The sequence below is a fragment of the Pundamilia nyererei genome, unplaced genomic scaffold (assembly GCF_000239375.1).
Source record: "Pundamilia nyererei isolate P.nyererei 1_Seehausen unplaced genomic scaffold, PunNye1.0 scaffold00131, whole genome shotgun sequence".
Classification (NCBI taxonomy): Eukaryota; Metazoa; Chordata; class Actinopteri; order Cichliformes; family Cichlidae; genus Pundamilia; species Pundamilia nyererei.
Window position 1 is genome coordinate 215,731 of NW_005187532.1, and position 19,714 is coordinate 235,444.

The following is a 19,714-nucleotide window of genomic DNA, read 5'->3' on the forward strand; positions in this document are numbered from 1 at the left end:
GTCGAGCCTATACAGCTTGGAGTAAGACAACATGCATGAAGAGGATGATGTGGACAAAATACTCATTTGCCTAATAATTCTGCACTCCCTGTATATCCTGTGTGTGTCATCGCCATCATCTTTTTGTTGCTTCATTTCCTGGTTGTGACATCCTGTCAGTCATAGCGGTGACCTTTCGACCCTGACCCCTGCTGTCGGCAGAGTCTCCGCTTTGGTCTCTGTTCATTCTTTAGTGTGTTTTAGTCGTCGAGGTGTTCTGATTCATACAGACAGACCAGATTTTGTGCGTTTACGGTTTATTTTATACATTGGTTGAATTTAATTATAATTCATACTAAATAAACAAAGAGAACTTATTAGTGAGCTTCCTCAAACTCTAAGTTTGAGGAAATTTTACAGCTGGCTGTGTCAGCGCTGCTGTCTACAGCAGTGAAATGCTCTGTTTTGTATTGAAGAATAAACAGTTAAATCTCCCCTCTAATCATTTGTGGATTCATCACATTTCTGTCCTGTGACGTCTGATTTTCCACCAGCTTTCCAGGTTTTAAATGTACGACCGGCACAAAGTGCTTTTCTGGTCTTTATGACCACTTTATCCAGCAAGTCGCATTCACCCGTTCTCACATTCACACCTCTGGCCGTGTTGCACCATTTAATCTCACCTGAATCTTTGGCCTGTGGGAGGGGCTTAACGCAGTCACCTGGAGAACATGCGCGGCACAGCGAGGCCCAGCTGATCCGACTACGTAAACATGAACCGGTCAGGTGAGCACCTGACGTCAGCCCAGCGTCGGGTCCCTCCGTCGGTAAACTGAAGCTCCTCTCAGCTGCAGAATGATGCACCAATCTCTGTACTCACTGTTCATCAAGTCAAACTCCAGCATCTGTCGCGCTGCGCTGAGTTAATTTACCTTCTCGCTCCTCCTGCGTCCTTTGTGTGACCGGACCTTTGCCCTCTGCAGAAGGTCTGCAGTGAGGGTGGGGGTCGAGGATGATGAGGATGAAGGTCGAATGGCTCGACAAAGAGCTGCTGTTCCCTCGGGCGGGTGACACAGGCCTCAGTCTGAGCCTTCAGCTGTCCGCTGCGCTAACTCGATTAACCCCAGAAACTGCGGGGTGAGTGGGAGAGCGAGCACCGCCATCTAAGCTCTCTCTCTCTCACACACAGCTGAAACTGTGAAGTTACTCTCACACACTCCAACAGTGTTTACTCTTCATCACTCACTCCTGTTTTCCTCCTCTTCCTCCTGACTCCTCCTGGTTCCCGCACACGCTGCCCTCATTGTTTCAAACCAAACTCGCCCCTGAGCTGCTTTGAGACTTTCAGCTGTCTGCAGGATTAATTTAATAAGCCCCGTAACAACCCCATCTCTCTCTCTCTCACACACACACACACACACACACACCCGTCCTTTTGCTTATTGACGAGCCTCGTCTGCATCTGGACACAAACGCATCACTCTGTTAAATTAAGCAGAGCGAAATGTAAAAGTTGTGAATATGAAGCCTGTCACAGAGCGCCCAGCTGCGTGCTGCACCCTCTTCTCCTGACCCGGACTCATTGCTGATAGAATTATCATATAAAGGAAGTTAATGATGCTCCTTGTTTTATTTTTGCCTGCACTTGTTGTCTTGACTGTATTTCCCTGTAAGTGAACCAGAAGAGTGAAAGCCCAGCTTAAGGCCAGACTTAGCAAATCTGGAACTGTTGAACTCTGATGAAGCACCTCTGAGCTGCAGCAAGACGATGAATGCGATGAGCTCGTTCAGTCCTGGTGTCGGTTCCACGCCCCATAAATGGGAGATTTAAGGCAGGAGGGACACTCGGCATAAACTCTGTGTCGGAGCAAACCTGCTAACAGGGCCGTCTGTAGCGTGTTTTAACAGATGGATGTAGCCACCATACAGTCACATCTTTGACCCTTTTTGTCTCAGTGTTAGTATTTTGGTCACAATCATGTTGGGTTTTCCACCCAGAGGCACTTAGCTGAGCTATCAAACAACACAAACAGTGTTGTTCATCACACAGAAAACCTGGAGCTCAGGTTTCTCGGATGGTCTTTGAGCAAAATTAACTGCACAGCAGGTCTTATTATTTGACAGACAATTGCGTTAAAATGCTCTAAAAGGCTACAGTAGCACAAGCACGGTGCAGAGGTGCAGTTCACTGACGGCCATCCGTGTCAGTAAAATGAGTCGCGCACCTAATAATGCAAACTTTCAGCCTTAAAACAGTTTAAATGTCTTGATTTTCAGAAAGGGGTCGATTGAGAGGACTAAAGCGTATTTCTGTATCAGGCTGTGAACATGTTCATTCCTGCTGTACAGTTGGATATTTGAACACTGCAGTCTGTGGGGACCGACTCACTCATGGAGCCGGCCCCGAGTGGACATTTGAGGAACTGCAGTTTTTAGCATTTGCAAGTTTCCATGTAAATTTTCCAAAGGTAGACCAAGTATTTCTGCCTCATTTTTACATTCATGTCTAAGTCATTTCTCCTCTTTTCCCTTCTCTGTACCCCACAATCAGTTTCCTGTGACACACCACCTGCCATTTTTTTTTTCTCCTTCCTCTCGTTGTGTCCTGATGTTCAGACTCTGGTTTCTGCTCTGTTTTCAGTCACCACTGTCATTAGATTTAATTTGGTTATTTACATCAGGCTGCTGCCCTGCCTTGCCCCTCTGCGGTTGCAGCCGTCCTCAAGAAAGAGTGAGTGTGTGTGAATGCTGCTCTGTTTTATGATGGAGTAGAAAAGGAAAGAGGCGAGTCATGTTCAGACATCTGGATGTGAGCGCAGTTTGCACTGATGACGATCGAGTGACTGTAAATGAAAAGGAGGACCAGGTGAACCCGCACGGACCGGCTCATTTTAGCTTGCATTTCTTGGTAACACAAAGGTTTATGGGACATTTGTTCAGAGTTATCAGTGTGCAGCCCTTTCAGTTATGTGTTTAGCACTTGGTCAGTAAGGTCAGTAATTATTTGGAAGAAATATTGAGTCTAGTTCTGTGAAGTTACCGGGCCTCTCTTTGTCTGTCAGGGCGCTGAGCAGGTGTGAGGAGATGATCCAGCGTTACAGCAGGGAGGTGAAGTCCGACAGAGCCGCGGTGGGGAAAGCGGTGGAGGACTGCATGAGGGCCATCATAGGAGTGCTGCTCAACCTGACACATGACAACGGTTAGTGCACCAAAACACTCCAAACACACTTTACTGCGGCTTATTGAAACACTTAAACATTATTAATCTGATGGATAAACGTGTGTGAAACTCGGTCTGCAGAGTGGGGCAGCACCAAGACGGGAGAGCAAGAGGATTTGATAGTGACGGCTCTGAACTGTGTTCTCAAAGTCCCTCAGTATCTTCCTCAGGAGCAGAGGTTCGACATCAGAGTACTGGTGCGTATTAAACATGAGTGATGTGACCGTTTCCATCACAGGTTTGGGTTAAAATTAGACTTAAAGTGGTATTAATGATGACAGCAGTGAAAACAGAGTTAAAATGACTGACCCATGAGTGCCACTGTGTGTTTGCTGCGTTCAGGGTCTGGGTTTGCTCATCAACCTGGTGGAGTACAGTGCCAGGAACAGGTACTGCCTTATGGAGATGGAGATGGAAGGGGGCCAGGGTCCCTGCGACTCCACCGTCCTGCTCAACCCTCAGCACCAGGACATCGCCAGCACGGGCCCGCTGAGCGCCATCGCTGCTCTTGTACAGGTACAAACTCAGGAGTGGATGGAAAAACCCAAAGAAGAGTACGACTGAAGTGTCCATATTTTAGGAACAAACTATCAAAATGTTCTGTTTTTGTAAATCCGGTTATTTTTTTTAAAGTTTTCGTTTGTATTAAAACTTTCTGCAGCTCAGAGAGGAGCGAGTGTGGATCTGCTGCACTCTCTGTCACTTCAGTTGGTTTATTTCACCAGAAAAGGGGAAATTTCCCTCCCAGAATAGGCTCTAAAATAATACTGGATGCTTTTAAATTCTTTCTCACATGCCGACCTTCATTCAGATTCATCTCGGTGCTCAGTGTGGACCCTTCTCAGTTTGGAAGGAGAAAATAAACCTTTGTATGAGCGACGTCTCGTCGTGGGTAGTTTTGGTGTCATCTGTCAGGTGTAGAGTTTAGTTTTCTGCTTCCCTCTAAAACAGTTAAGATCAGACTGAATTGAATTTGTCTCCTGGTGTTCAGACGATTCACAGCATTAAAAGAAAAGGCTGATCATTCCCTCACTGCGTCTTTGATTAATGGAGCACAAACATGATTAATGTCTGCAGCAGCTGCTGCTGTCAGGAATATTTCAAGCTCACTTTTATGTTTTAGCGTGAAAATTAATGCTCGCGTGATCCTCTGAGTTGAGTTTGTCTCGTCTGCGTTTTGTTCTCTTCTGCCGTCTTACTCAGCGTTTCCCATGAGCTCCATTAAGTCGGTCCTAAATATCAGTCACTGCCTGTCAGGAAACCATCTGTGAACTGTTTCCATGGATGTAGTTTCTGCATTTGAAAAGTGCATAAACCTGCTCTTTTATTCTGTCCAGCAGGGGGCGACCCCTCTGCTGTAAAAACAATCAGATGGTATCGAAATCTGAGAGGAAGTTATTGGGAAACTTTGGGAAGCTTCAAAATCTTATTGAACACAAAATGATGATCGTGTATATACAGCCTATAAATCGCTTGGCGTTGGTTCTGATGTTCTCTGTCGCCCTCAGCTGTTCCTGCAGCGGGAGCGGGCCGCCGTCCTGGCCGAGGCCCAGACCGACGACCTCATAAAGGAGGCGCCGAAAGCTGCTTTGGACCAGAGCGGCCAGTGGCAGGAGACGGGCGGCGAGATCCAGTGGGTCGCCAACGACAACGACTCTGACAAACAGGACGAAGGCAAGAAGAAGAAGGAGGACGAGGAGGACGAGGAGCTGGACCTAAACAAAGGTACAACCAGAGTGTGGCTTTGATCACTCCTGACGATCGTTACCATCGAGCAGCAAAAAGTGAGACATGATCCTCGTTTCTGTCCCAGCTCTGCAGCATGCAGGGAAGCACATGGAGGACAGTATTGTGGCCTCCTACACGGCACTGCTGCTGGGCTGCCTATGCCAGGGGAGCCCGGTGAGTCTGACACACACACACACACACACACACACACACACAGTTGTGTATCTGTAAGTTGAGAAGACGTCACCCTGACTCATTTATTTCCTGGAGACTAACATCAAAACATGAATGAATTGCATGCTGGGTATGTGCTTTTTGTCCCCATAATGCGACTCTGACAGATTTGTGTGTCTGTAGGCAGTTTCTCAAAGTTTTCACCTGCATTTTAAACACAGTAGAAACACATTTACCCTCAAAAACACATAAATGCAGCCTCATGACACACTGAGGCGTACAGTTCACAGCAGCACTTGTTGTTCTGAGGCTTCAGAGCTCGTTTAGATTTGTCTGATTCATCTTCGTGTGTGTGATTGATTTCTTTTGACTGTCCTGCAGATGAATGTGACTACTGTGAGAGAGAACCTGCCTAAAGGAGATTTCTCCATCATGACAGAAATGCTGAAAAAGTTCCTCAACTTCATGAACCTCACTGTGAGTCACAGCTTCAATAAAAGAATCCCTGTAATGTGTTTAGTTCTGTTCTAGCAAGCACGGAGAGAAAAGTCCTGATGACTCTGATCCAAACGTACTCTGAATATGTTTGGGGATCATTTATGTATTTTTTTAAATTAAAGCTTAAAACTTCTTGTGGAGATGATCATCGTTTTCCATAAAGAAATGTTGCTGAAGCAGATAAGAAACAAAAATGTTGAAATTTTGACCCCTGGCCTTTTTTATAAGCTAGTTTATCAAATCACCGTATATCCTGCTCATGTTGGACACACAAACCCGGAAGCGCGGGTCGTTTGACCCAAATACATGAAGGAGGGAAGATTTCAGAACCGAGCGAGTTTGTAGAAACGCGTCAGAGCTGCGAAAAAACACGGTATAAAGGAAGGACGTCGCTACGCTGACGCCAACTATTCTGAAGCCATCTTGTCACAAAAAACTGGATGTGACAAGGAGGGGTGGGTCTCATCCTGAAATCACTTGCTCATTGGCTAAAGACTTGTCAATCACAAGCTATTAGCCAATGAGCAAGCACCACTGGCTTTGTTGAAACGTAGCATGACCAAGATTTACGAAAGCAGGAAATTGTGTACTGAGGCTTAGACGGGGAGCCGTTTTCCCATAGGATGCTTTAGGACCAGAAGTCGACTTGCAACCACAGTTATCGCCATCTGGTGGTCATCAGATAGAATGCAGGTTTTTAGGCACTTCAGAACTGGCTTTGTTTTTATGAATGAAGCTACATCTACGCTTGTTTTCACTGTGAAGGCAATAAAAACGGCGTACATTTACTCTGACAGCATACTGGCTGTTATGCGTTACATTAATGGACACATTAGCTACAATTCCAGCATTTGCTTGTTCAACATAATGTGTTTATACATCATCATTACCTCCAAGCAGAACTATCACAGCTGTTGCTGACTGCGAGACGTAGTCGCTGTTTCACAAAGGTGGACGTGAGGCTGCTGTAAGTCCAGACTAACGCAACACTGAAACTCGTTCCACAATATCAAACTGATATATTCTGATTAGTGTTCGACGTAATCCTTCATCTGCCCTGTGCTGCTCTCCGCCCGACGTCTGTCAGACGCAGACTACTGAGAGAAAATGCTCATTATTCAACAACGATTATCAGACAAGTTTATTCAAGAGTCAAATCTGTGATTTAAATAAAAAACCAGCAGTGAGTTTGTTGAAATGGTGAGAAAGAAACGATCTGCACGTCTAATTTTCCAGGTGTGTGTGTTCGTGTTCTGACCCCTGCTTCCTCTCTGCAGTGTGACGTCGGCACCACAGGACAGAAGTCCATCTCCCGGGTCATTGACTATCTGGAGCACTGCTAGAGAGAAGTCTGTCTCAAATACGTACTCACACAAAAAGACACATGCAACACAACCATCATCATCGTTACCACCATCACCACCACCTCAGAGTTGACCGCTGGAGTAAACTAACGGGACGTCGTCCTCTTCCTCCTTTTAAAGGAGCTTCACCTCGGCAGCGCTGGAAACAGCTCGTTTCCTCTGTGACTTTAAAGGACAAACCCTTTGAAGCTGCAGCAGAGATCACATGCTTTTGTTTTTCTGAAGAATCCAAGTCAGTATTTGGTTGTTATTTCTTCCTTTTTCCTCAGTTTAAAAAAGTTGCTCAGAGCGATGTTTTTCTTCTTCTCTGATAAATTCCATTTCAAAGCGTCTCCTCACCTTCTCAGCCCCTCCCTCGTGAAAACCCCTTTCGTATTGAGCAATGGCAGATTGGAGTGAAGCTGCCCCCCCCCCCCAGCCTGCCATCAAAGCCTCGCGGCCCTGAGCGCGGCCTTTTGGAGCTGATAACTGCCAAACAAACAAGCTGAGCTCTTTAAAAAGAAAAGATGGCTTTTACTTTGAAAACGTCGACCCCGGCTCCTCACAGGCCGCCTCATTTCTCTCACGCTGTGTTCTTCTTCTCCTCTTTGCTGCTGTAACCTCTTGGCTCTGTTTGAAGGAGGTGCTTTAGCGCTGAGAAACCACGCGTATTGATCATTTGTGGGCGGAGGGTGGGAAGCCTGACCCGCGGTGAAGTCGAGGTGGGACTGCTTGCCTTTGTATGACACCTCGTTTCGTGGCGGCGCCTTTGTGCCGACTTCACACCTGACTCTCAAAGCTTTTGGGGGTTTTAGAAACTTTGGACAACCTCTGCTTCCAAAAAGCAGAAAGTTTTTCCCTTTCAAACGATCGATCTCGCTCAACATCAAAAGCTTCGTGTCTCAGCGGGTTCCCGAGCCCTCTGGGCCAGAACCTGTCCTCCTCCTGCTCCTTTCAATTACCGCCAGGCCTTTGAGCTCGCCGCTCATGGTGGAGACTTCAGTTACAGTAAAGACGGCCGAGGAAGCCCCCCCAGTCTGACAGGTGAAGGCCAGGCTCTTTGCTTTTGAACTGGGCCGCCAGCAGAGGGGTTTTCACAGAGGAGGTCGATTGTTTGTCCCTCCTGCTCAGGTGTTTTTAGGAGGAAACACTGTAGCTGGAGCTCAAGATCCTCAGACCCGCAGTTTAACTCCAAATCCTGTGTTTGGACTTTCCAAGAGTGCATCACTCTCTAACGTACATTTCAGCGATGCTGAGGTGGGATTGGGAATTTGTAAATGATAGAAATCGGCCCCGTGCTTTTCCGTTGGACCTTCTGTGGTTTTCATCTTTGAAGCCTTTTCAGATGGCGCACCTGTGAAGAAGTCAAAACTCCAGCAGCGCTTACAGTACAAACAGCCACTCATTACACGTCAGCCATTGCACTTGTAGCTTTAACCCGCCCCGGCCTTTCCTGTCCTCTGTGCACCGTCAGTGCAGCTGAAGTTCCAGAGATGTTCCCTGATGGGGGAAAGGGAAGTCTGGAGCCTTAAACGAGTCATTTCTGTTCCTCCTTCCTTCAAGTGCAGCGTTGTAACTAAAGGCTTTATTAATAGAATAAATAGATATGATTTAGTTTGAAAAGATTTCCCGCCTCATTGTTGTTAAAAAGCTAAAAAAAAAGTTATTTAAGTTTAGTGTCACATTTCGTCAGTTTGGAGACTCTCAAAAGAGCGAAACTCCAGGGGAACATGTGAGTCTTTCACACAATAGAAACACAGTTTTTTCCAATAATTTCATTGGAAGATGTCTCGGATAAGCCCCACCCACTCCATTAAAACCATACAGCCTTGGTCTAACTCTCACTGGGCGCCTCAAACTGAGGCGTCCCTTCAGTTGCTTTATTAACCCTTTAATGACCTCCAGCTAATAAGCTTGTTATAAAGGAAACCTGAATAAGAAAGATGGCCGTGAGCATCGTTTTAGTGTTGGCTCTTTGTCTGCAGCCACGCTCAGGTCCCCACAGTCGCTCATCAACGCTGAAACGCAAACCTGTGGCACTAAAGGTCACTGCTGTGAGATAAAGGACACAGACGCTGTCCATAGAGGCCAAAACAGGTTTTTAAATTCCAGCAGGCTGCGCGTGTTAATTACTGCTGTAAATCTGTCGCATTTTAATGCGAGTCTGTGGGGACCCACTCGCTTTTGGAGCCTCAAGTGGATGCTAGAGGACCTGCAGTGGTTGACGCTAGCTTGGTTTCCTTCGTTCCTGCTTTAAGCTAAAGATTCGCCTTTGAATTTCTTTTCTCGAAAACAGATTTTTTTAAAGGTCCAGATTAAGAGAGAGAGCATCGTCTGAGCAAGCTAACGTTGAAAGTTGTCACGTCTGTTCCTTTGTGCTCTGTGGCGTTTGTCATCAGCGCCGTGAGCTCCTGCTGCTGTTTGATTGCATCTTTAGAGCTGGAAAAAAAAATGACATTGAATTGACCTTTAAAGATTGTGTCATTGTTCATGTGGTTTTGTATTTGTTTGTCTGTGGACATCAGCGCGCGCGCGCACACACACACACACACACACGTTAAAACTTCACACTCCTTTATGAAAAGTTTACAAGAGCTTTATTCACAGACGTCTGGAAGAATGAATGGAAGAGCTTTTTGTACATAGTTTCCTGTAAATAGATTGGACCTCCTCATGTAGGAGGGGAGCGATGGAGGGAGTTTGGGACGGAGGGGGCAGTTTGGGGAGGGTCGTGGGTGGGCCGGGGTTAAATTTAAATTTAGACCGTAGACTCTACTTTTCTGAATCTGATTCTATTTTTTCTTTTTTCTAAGCCTTTTTCTCCCAGCCGTGTTGTTGTTTTTGGACAGACAGAGAGCTTCTTAACGAGCCGCCTGCAGGAAAACTTGATCTTTGTACCAATTTGCAGACCGATGTCTTTGGTTACCTGTACATAATTTTAAAATAATAAAAATTGATACTTTGAGTAACTCTGGCACAGAGTTTTTCTTTGTCGTCCTCGTTGTCTGAGTCCTCGAACACGTGAAACACGTTTTGGTCCTTTAATGTCTGATGCTGAAAGAATCACAGATGTTCACGTCCCCCCTGCACGTCCTCCTCGGGGCACCCCGGGCCTCCGCCGTTGCTCCTGGCCGTGTGGAAGTGCCTCTCGGGCCGAGGCGGATCCCCGGCCGCCGGCGCTTTGTCGGTGCCCGGGCTGCGTGCTCCGCCCGGGCTGCGTGCTCCGCCCGCGCCCTGCTGCAGCAGCTCGCTGAGGGTGGAGATGTAGATCTGCGCCATCTGCAGGGTCTCGGACTTGGACAGCTTCCGGTCGCTGTCCGTGTTGGGAATAACGCTGCGGAGCCGGTCAAAGGCCACGTTCAGTCCGAGCATCCTGCGCCGCTCGCGGGCATTGGCCGCTAGACGCCGGCGTCTCTGTGCGCGCTCTAGAGCGCTCGTGTCCGGCGGCAGGTAATGCAGCGCGCCCCCGGCGGGACCAAGCCGGAGCTCCACGATGGCGCGAGGGGGGTCCCGGTAGTCCCCGGAGCGGTCCGGTGCGAGGCTCCGCTGCAGCAGCGCGTGGAGATCCGCATGGAGAGCCGAGGCCGCGGGACCGGGACCGCACTCAGAGTCCACGGACACGAAGGGAGCGAAGAGGCTTTTACGCGGAGGCATCTCTGCTCCTCCTCCGCTCTCCCCTTTCTCCTTGTCCTACTGTCTCCTTCTTCCTCTTCTCCTCCTCTTGTCTCCTTCTCCTCCTTCACCAAACGGCCACAGCCGCTGAGCCTCACCGGGACCCTTCACGTTTCTCAGCATTGATGGGAGAATTTATGGAGTGGGGGGCCTTGCGTGCTTCGGGGGCGTGGACAGGGTCGTGTGCTGCTCAGTGAACTTTGCCAGATGCGCAGCTGGAAGTCGATTAGCCGAGTTCATCAAAAGAGGATTAGAAGCGTCTCAGTGCGCCGCTGAGGGCTGAAGAGGAGGACGGAGAGCGCCAGCAGCCACGGTGTGAAGTTTCACTCACACAAACTTCACGTACAGTTTTTCAATTATAAAAAGTTTGTAATAAGAGTTTGGAGCTGAAAGCAAACTTGTGTCGTGCAGCAGATCATTTAAGAAGCAGTGAAACATTTTAGCGCTCAGATTGAAAGAAAACGTGTTTGTATGTTAGTCTGAGTACAGCCGGTACACTTCGCACTGCTTCCGTCACCACACAGATGTTAGTGAAGGAAGTATTTCTCTGTTCTGTCACCAGAAATCTGCACGATTAGTTTCTTTCCCACACAGAAACACTCATCCCAACATGGAACAGTTGGAACAATCATTCATGCTGAGAAGCTGCACGACCAGTTTAATGCAAACACATTAAAAAAAGTCAAAATTTCAGTTATTAATTTGATGAAGATCAGTGAAAAGGGATCATTTGTAAAACAAACAGCAGATGAATAGTTTCTCTCTTCTTCATTCAAACATTATTACTCTGCAGAGTAAAATGAAAATAAAAAAACAAAAATGAAAATAAAACCGAAAAAGAAAAAGAATCTACATGTGGTTTGGGACCAGAACTGGCCTGCCAGAGAGCGCACTGTGGTCCACACAGGACGGAGCATCATTCATTCAGTATTCAAAGATGAAGGAAATTCTACATCAACAATTTTTTTTCTTGTTGTTTATGTTTGTTGTTGTTTTAAATCATCCTCCTCTGAAGGTTTTGTTTCAGAAAATCACATTTTAAATGTGAACTTTGTAAAAGAGACGCAGGTTATTAACTCTGGTTCAGCTGACCATCGAGTGAAGGTTTGGGAGCAAATAATTAATAAATTCCCAATCTGCGCATGTTTAAATGGAAAGTTTGAGGCCGCCCTGTCACACAGCAGCCATGTTTAATGATCTCTAATCGTAATTAATCAATGTTTTCACTGGTTTTTGTCTTATTTTCTGTTATTTGATTGAAAGTTGACATCACATCTGTTTCTTTTTCACGTGTTGAGGCAGAAACTTTATTCAAATTCAAGATTTTACTTGTTTTCTTACTTCTGTGGTGATGAAACACCGGCGCGCTCAGTGAGGAAGAGTCCACAGTGTTTATATTTCTGTAAGAAATATAATTTTCCTCATCGGTCATTTAGGATCTTGTTTTTCATGTGGCTTTTTTAAAGTTACCTGTAATATCCCCACATAATTCAGGTAACTTTTTTTCTGCGAACACATTTGTCCTTCAGATCAGAATTAATCTAAGTTTTGTCTGTAATGAACAGTGTTGGGACTAAAGCGTTATTAAGTAACGCGTTACAGTAACTACGTTATTATTGTGGTAACGAGCACGGTAACTAGTTATTATGCCAAAATCAGGAACGCGTTACTCGTTACTGGGATTTAGATAGGGTCGTTACTCGTTACTTCGTGTGGTGGCTATCGCGGAGCTTCCACAGATTCAGTAACATTAGCAAGTGGTGGAGGCAGCAGGTGGATGAAGGAAAAGGGACGCAGAAGGAAAAGAGACCCGAGGCGGCCGCCGGTCCAAGTGTGAACTGAACTTCAGGTAAGAAGTTATGACCTGCAGTCTCTCTGGGTCAGATATGAACCAAGTTTAGGTGGAGTTTATTTTCATTATGCTGACTTTTTCCGTACTGCGTGCTAGCTAGCATGACGGAGTTTCTACACAGCTGGGTGGTGCTATGAAGTTAATGATGTTGAACTTTATTTTGTTCATAAGTTATTAGAGTTGCCAACCGCCCCGTCTGGTATTCAGAGAAATTATTACGCGTTTCTTATTGAGGTGAAAAGGAACAGTTTGTCCCGTAATTCAGCTACAATGAAAAAGACACAAAGCTGCAGTTATTCTGTGTCTTTGCTGCACAGCTGCCTCTTCTCCTCTCATCCTCTCCCCTCCCTCTCCTGTTTCTACTTCAATCATGAAACTGATCAATGATCAGCTGATCGTCTCTCTTGTTTGTTTATCGCCCACTTTGTGCCAGAAAGAGGAAACCAGCAGATGTTGCGCTAAACAACAGCAGCACGTTTAAGCTTGATCAGCTGTTGTTAGAATTGATTTAATATTAATTTCTAGTATCAGCTGATGTTTGCTGGAGCCACAGCTGTAAAGCTGCTGGTCATGATATGGTTTGGTTATCTGGTGAGAGGGAAACATGAAGATGAAACCAGGAGATGTCCTTACTGAATCATCAGAGCTGTGATGGAGAAACAGGTTTACCTTTTAGGTGACATGAATGAGTTGAAGGGAAGTTATGAACTGTTTCTGAGAGACAAATAACCCCAGGATCCTTTTTTAGGTAGCTGACAGCTGGTAACTGTGCAGGTGCGGATCTCAAAGTGTTGCCAGGGGGGCATGTAGGGCATTAACAGGGAGAGGGGGTCACAAAGAAATACTTTTCTTTCTTATTCTCATTTAAAATGTCTCGCTTTTAAAAAATAATTATCTGAATCTTACAACAAACGATTGATAGATTGATGCATATATACCATCAGAACAGTGAACATCACTGTCACAACAGTGTTTTCATTCAAAGGCTTTAAGATTTTTCCTATAATGGTGGGCCTCTAGTCAAAATACCCGGGCCAATTTTCTGTCCCAGTCCAGCCCTGTATGCAGCTCATCTGCAGTCTGGTGTTACCTACATCTTCCTATTCAGAAGGCAGAATTTCCGAGTTCTGAGTACAATCGAAAGCACCACGACTGCAGTTTTTGTGTTGGATGTAAAAGGCGCACATGATGCTGTGACGTAGGCTAGAATCATGGCAGCAGTCAATGACGGTCCAGGCGTGGGATTTCTCACGTGGAAATATGCACATTATCTTTTCCTTTCTATTGGTTGGTGGCACAGTGCACTGTGGCAAGTAAGCAAGCTAGAAGACTGGCAAAGTTATGGAAGCAACACATTAACAAGAGAATTCTGAGTAAAACCAAAGTTACTTTCCCTAGTAACTAGTTACTTTGAAAGTAACGAGTAACTTGAAGTAACTGAGTTACTTTTAAGAGGAGTAACTAGTAATGTAACTAAGTTACTATTTTAAAGTAACTTACCCAACACTGGTAATGAGCTGGGAGGAAACTTCAATCCTTCTTTTTGTGTCCAGACTAAACAGATTCTCCCTCCATGCCGGTGTTGGGACATTTAAGCTTGCAGCAGAGAACTCTGGTTTGAAAACTGTGAAACAAATGATGTTTGGATCATCTTTAGAACCAAGTTCTAAGAAGTTAGGCCTCTTCTCTGTTTCAGCAAAGGACAAAAATGTCTCCCCACCTCTCTACAGGTGGACAAGTCGCCTGGACAGGTGGAGTAGAGGACATGATTACTACATCTCTGACCTCGCATCGCCTCCAGGTCCCTGGAACAACATCTGTTTCCTTAAACCGCACTTTCACTGGAGAAATCGTTTTGACTGCAGTTGAATAAATTCTTATTTTGTTCCACTTTGCAACTGAACGTGTAAATATAGATTCAAGTCTCCAGCCAGCGAAGGACTAAGGAAGAAGAAGGTTTTGGTCCCAGCCTTGTAATCCTGTCCGACGTTGGGCTGAGCATTAATTATTCATGCAACAGTGACATGAATAAATGCCACACAGAGCACGTAGGTGAAGACATTTTCTTGGTTTCATAGTATTTTTTCCTAAATGGCTGGGGGATGATGTTAGCATCACACACTTGATTAAAAAGCTCAGCGTTTCACGGCTGCAGCGTCCTTGAGTTTCCCTCTGCAGGCTGCTGAGACATTTGTCTGATGTATTAAAGCTCGTCACTGGAACTTGCTTTTAAGGTTAATTAAAAGTGTTGTGCTCCCGGAGGTTAAAGCCTGACGATGACTGACAGCCGCTGGCAGCCTCGTATCCTCTGGACAGACTCTAATGGGATTTAGCAGCGTGTCCCGGCCGCCCTGTGCCAGCGCTCTGGCGGGCCGGGCCTTTGCAAACGCCACAGCGTGCCACCGAGATGCCACAAAAATGGCTGCGTGACACACGGGAGCATAATGGACTCCTTATGGCTGGGGGTGGGGGGGACCCTCGCTGTCTGGGGCCCCTGGCTCATTTTCCTTTTATCCTCCAATCTGGAGCACGTGGGGAGGTTTGGCTTCACGCCTTAGCTGACAGTTGCTGGCACGCTCCGCTTTATTAAAGCCAATGAAACGGCTCATTGCAGCCAGAGAGCGGACACAGGCCGCAGATCAAACCCTCCCACCGCTGTGATGCGCCCGTGCAGATGACACGTACACGCCACACCGACCTGCTGCACATCTGCAAGTTTGGCTTTTTCTGGGCTTGTTGCAAAAAGTTTAACTTCTAATTTTTTTAAAGTTAAACAGAAAAACACTTTGTGTGTGTTTCAGCTGATTTCACACAGATCCACAGATCTGAAAGCGCACAAGCTCACATGTTTAAAACATTCCTCTGATATTCTCAAGTTAAACTGATTCTTTTTGTTTAATTCGAATTACTGAGGGGTCTTTTTTTAGCATGCTATTGTTTTTTGGGGAAACTTGATCATTAAGGCCACGACAAATGCTGCAGTCTACCTGCAGAGTAAGATGTGCAATTATTGTATTTTCCCACAAAATTACCAAGAAATTACACAGTACTCAAAATAATTTATGCACAACCTAACCTGACATGTTGTTCTGCTTTGTTTGCCTTTAAGTATTTATATGCCAATGCAGTTATTATTATTATTATTTGGAAGGAGAGGAAAGCATACAGGTGATCTGCTCCTGTAGATGAAACGGGTAGCAAACATGTCACATGTGCCACCAGCTACAGGTGGGAACATCTTTCACCTTCAGCTTTATTTTTGTTTAAGTTATTTGTGTACACAGTGCAATACGAGGGTGTTTCCATTAGTTTTTGGACAAAAAAGGTTTCGAGGCGCGCTCAGGTCACGAGCTGCTCTCCTAAACTGATGTGCAGGTAATTTAACAACAAAAAGCCCTGAAATGAAAAGAATGAATTGCTCTCTGATGCTGACAGAAAGCACATCTGCATTCCTCTGTTTGGGAAGCAAACATGGAACGAGCGGTTATTAGTTAGAGGTAAGAGGTTTGGCTTCACTCGTTAACACGCTGCGCCTTATTAAACCCAATGAGACGGCTCGTTGGAGCCAGCGGACCGACATGGGCTGCAGATCAAACCCTTTTCCCACAGAGTCTCTGAAGCAACACAGCTGAGCTTTCTCTCCACAGTGGACTCTAACACAATAAGTCATTTCTGTCCAGATAAACTCAAATCTTTTACCCCACATTTATTCACCACTGTTCAAAGCTACCTGATCCTGGCTCGAGACGGTCACGTTATCACAATGACTCCATTTTCACTGCTGCTGACAAAAAACTATAAAATACCAAAGAGACATGAATTATCTCACAGCTGTAAATACTGGGACAAAAAAAGATTTCTAAAATCATAAATGTCCGCCTGGGCGAAGCATGCGTTTCATCTTTGTCTGCTTCTTTTTGTTGAGCTTGGAATAAAAGCCTGCAGTGTGAACAGGAAGCCCAGCGTGTCAGTAACAGACAGGCTGAATGTCAGTCACCATGACCGCAGTGGTATCGCTCTGTAATTTTTAATGTTCATTTCAGTGTCTTGTGTCAGAGACCAGCTGTCTGATAAATGCTTACATTTTTTTGCTTCTCTTTGCAGGTTATTTTCACTCAGTCTGTCGACCTGAAAACCCATCTGCCAAAAACTGAAATCTTAACAAGCTTCCTCATTTTTCCAGGCACCATTACACTCTAAAAGTCACCCAAATTGGCTAAAAAGCAAACCAGTCTGAGTCAATTTAACACCAAACACACTAATGTGATAGTTCACTCCGGGCAGAGTGACCAGATCCTGAAACGTGAATGTGGAGCAAAGAGTGTGTTTTGTAGGACGACGTGAGAGCTGTTACTAATGCTGAGAAAAGTCAGAAGTTTGCCATAAAGTTTCACTTTCATTAAAAAAGACAATAAAATGTATTTAATTCTCAATTCAATTCAGTTTTATTTATATAGCACCAAATCACAACAACAGCCACCTCAAGGCGCTTTATACTGTAAGGTCGACCCTACAATAATACACACAGAGAAAACCCAACAATCATATGCCCCCCTATGAGCAGCACTTTGGCAACAGTGGGAAGGAAAAACTCCCTTTTAACAGGAAGAAACCTCCGGCAGAACCAGGCTCAGGGAGGGGCGGGGCCATCTGCTGTGATTGGTTGGGGTGAGAGAAGGAAGACAGGATAAAGACATGCTGTGGAAGAGAGACAGAGGTTAATAACAAGTATGATTCAATGCAGAGAGGTCTGTTAATACGTGTTCAGTGAGAAAGCTGACTGGACATGTTTAATCCCAAGACTCAGTTTCAATGAGCATTAATGGAATTAAAGGTCTTGAAGGTCCCCCTCCTGCCTATCACAGTAACTGGTTTGATTTAGTGTGAACACTGTTCTCATAGATTGGCACATCACTTCTGAGTCACACCCTACAAAGCAGGATTTCAGTTGTGGTCAGACATTTCTGTCCAACCATCGGCATGAAGGTCAGAGTCATTCTGGGCCTTTAATTAATTTTTTTTTACGTCATGCTGAAGGTTCTACAGTATCTTTGACCGTGATCGACTAACATTGGTAGTTTCTCTTTGCAGCATAAAAATGGCAGCACTCGTTGGACTGATGAATACTCAGAACAGTTTAAAAGTCCAAGTAACTCAGTGGAGATCAGAACTGTGGAAGTGTGGAAGCTCTTCTTCTAGAACTTGCCAAACTGTCTTTTGGTAAAGTTTTGTACAGTCAGATAAAACTACTGTACCAAGCATGGTGGTGGAAGCATCGCGTTCGGGGGCTGTTTTGGTACTGGTGACACTGGCAGAAGAAGAAGAAGGACCACCTCCAAATTCTTTAACTTCACTTCAAATCAATGGCTAGATGGAAAACAGCCAAGCCAACTTTATTTATAAAGCACGTTAAAAACAGTGAGCATTCACATGGAGTAGTCATTTTTCTTTTTTATACTTAAGTACTTATACTAAGGCCTTTAAGACTGTACCTAAACAGTGACAATAAACCAACTAATTAAAATCAATTCTAAAAATCAAATATCCACCAAGAAAATGCCAAAAACTTGTTGATGGAAACCAAAACTGTCTGATCGAGGTGTAATTTAACCAAATGTTGGTATATTTGAGCCTCTATGTTACCTTTGAACCTGTTGTTCCTGTAGACCCTGTAGAAAAATTCAAACTTGTGCACCTATTTCTTGTTTTGTTTTTTTAAGTCATTAAACTTCTGACCATAACTGTATGTCACTAACTGTCATCTACACATTATTGTAACAGCTGTGGAGAGAACAGTGATCTTTTATTTCAGGAATTTTGACCAATTTGAAGTTTTGATTTTGAACCGAAGAAGCGTTCGGAGCTGGAAACATCTAAAGATGTCGGACTGAACGAGGAGACAGAACTAAGAAAGAAGGAAACAAGCCGAACCAGCCGACCATGTTCTGTGTGTGTCATCTGTCTCATATAACAAACGTGACTACAAAGTTTCGGCTGCACAAAAGATGGAAAAGAAAGAAAAGGGAGCCAATCAGAGAGCTGCAATTTGACATGCTGACAGAGCCACACAGGAAGCGCTACAGGTGATGGTCGTCCACACACGACGGCCGCCGGCTCGGTGTGTGTCAGGACTCCGGAGTGACAAAAATGCTTTGATACTGTGATTACACAGGAACCACCAACACACACACAGAAAACAAGCGCAGATCAATAGCCAAACACCTATGGAAGAACAGCCTCACACTACAGTGAACACACACATACACAAAGCCCCCGACACACTCATTTGTCTCATTTCACACCACTGAACCTTCCTTCCTCCCTCATTGTGTCTTTCTTTAGATGCACACACACTTATTTGTTTCACTACACATCACAGGAGCCTCCTGCTCTCTCTCCCTGCAGGTCCAATCATTAATCATTGATCAGTCCAGCTCAGTGTTGTGTGTGTGTGTGTGTGTGGCCACGAGGAGTTTAATCAGGCGTGTTGCCCCACTAATGAAAGATCGGCCTCCTCTATCGGCCCCTCAGGACGTTTGCAGTCTGTGTGTGTGTGTGTGTGTGTGTGTGTGTGTGTGTGCATGTTAGAGAGTAAAAAGTGAGTCTTTATTTTATTAATGGTTTGTTTCTCGACTGTGCTGTGATGCATTCACTGTCACTCCTGAAGCAAATATACATTTGTGCTTCTGTGTTTGCAAGACTCCTTGTTGGCTTATGCCACAGTCACATTATAAAGAGCAGCAGTTGGAGACTGCAGCAAAATCCCTCGACTGTGTGCATTAAAGTTGCAATAGTTGTTTTGAAAACAGGGACTTTGTCTGTGATCACTTAAAGTTGATTTAGACCAGTGGTGTCCAAACCCAGGCCTCGAGGGCCGGTGTCCTGCAGGGTTTAGATGTGTCCTTGATCCATCACAGATGATTCAAATGGCTAAATGACCTCCTCAACATGTCTTGAAGTTCTCCAGAGGCCTGGTAATGAACTAATCATGTGATTCAGGTGTGCTGACCCAGGGTGATCTAAAACCTGCAGGACACCAGCCCTCGAGGCCTGGAGTTGGCCAAGCCTGATGATGTCGTAACTGGAAATGCCTTTTATCCGTACACCGCAACCTTCCGCAGCATTCATGTCATTGTGGACCCGATGTGTACTTAAATTTATCAGGAGCTGCACGTCAGGTTAGTAGAAGGATGCGGTGTAGGGTTAAAATGGGGTTTCAGTTGTGGCACAAGTTACAACAGTGGTTCC

The 19,714-nt window shown here is 45.3% G+C and overlaps 2 protein-coding genes across 2 annotated transcripts in view; one reads left to right on the top strand and one right to left on the bottom strand.

Moving 5' to 3' along the window:
- Positions 1-9,661, top strand: part of LOC102193880 (wings apart-like protein homolog) — a 35,925-nt gene extending 26,264 nt beyond the window's left edge. Inside the window, exons 14-20 of the mRNA XM_005743392.1 lie at positions 3,042-3,178; positions 3,281-3,396; positions 3,542-3,715; positions 4,708-4,924; positions 5,013-5,101; positions 5,483-5,578; positions 6,877-9,661. Coding sequence (XP_005743449.1) covers positions 3,042-3,178; positions 3,281-3,396; positions 3,542-3,715; positions 4,708-4,924; positions 5,013-5,101; positions 5,483-5,578; positions 6,877-6,942 — 895 coding nt within the window. The 3' untranslated portion in view covers positions 6,943-9,661. The remainder of the gene's footprint in view (positions 1-3,041; positions 3,179-3,280; positions 3,397-3,541; positions 3,716-4,707; positions 4,925-5,012; positions 5,102-5,482; positions 5,579-6,876) is intronic.
- A 295-nt stretch (positions 9,662-9,956) lies between these two features.
- On the bottom strand, positions 9,957-11,441 carry atoh1c (atonal bHLH transcription factor 1c). The gene has a single exon (XM_005743391.2). It carries the CDS (start codon positions 10,594-10,596, stop codon positions 10,006-10,008), a length of 591 nt encoding a protein of 196 aa, XP_005743448.1. The 5' UTR covers positions 10,597-11,441; the 3' UTR covers positions 9,957-10,005.
- Between the last annotated feature and the right edge of the window lie 8,273 nt (positions 11,442-19,714).

Bases quoted from the DNA above. Each gene is read 5' to 3' on its own strand.
- atoh1c (XM_005743391.2), bottom strand. From the start codon at position 10,596: ATGCCTCCGCGTAAAAGCCTCTTCGCTCCCTTCGTGTCCGTGGACTCT.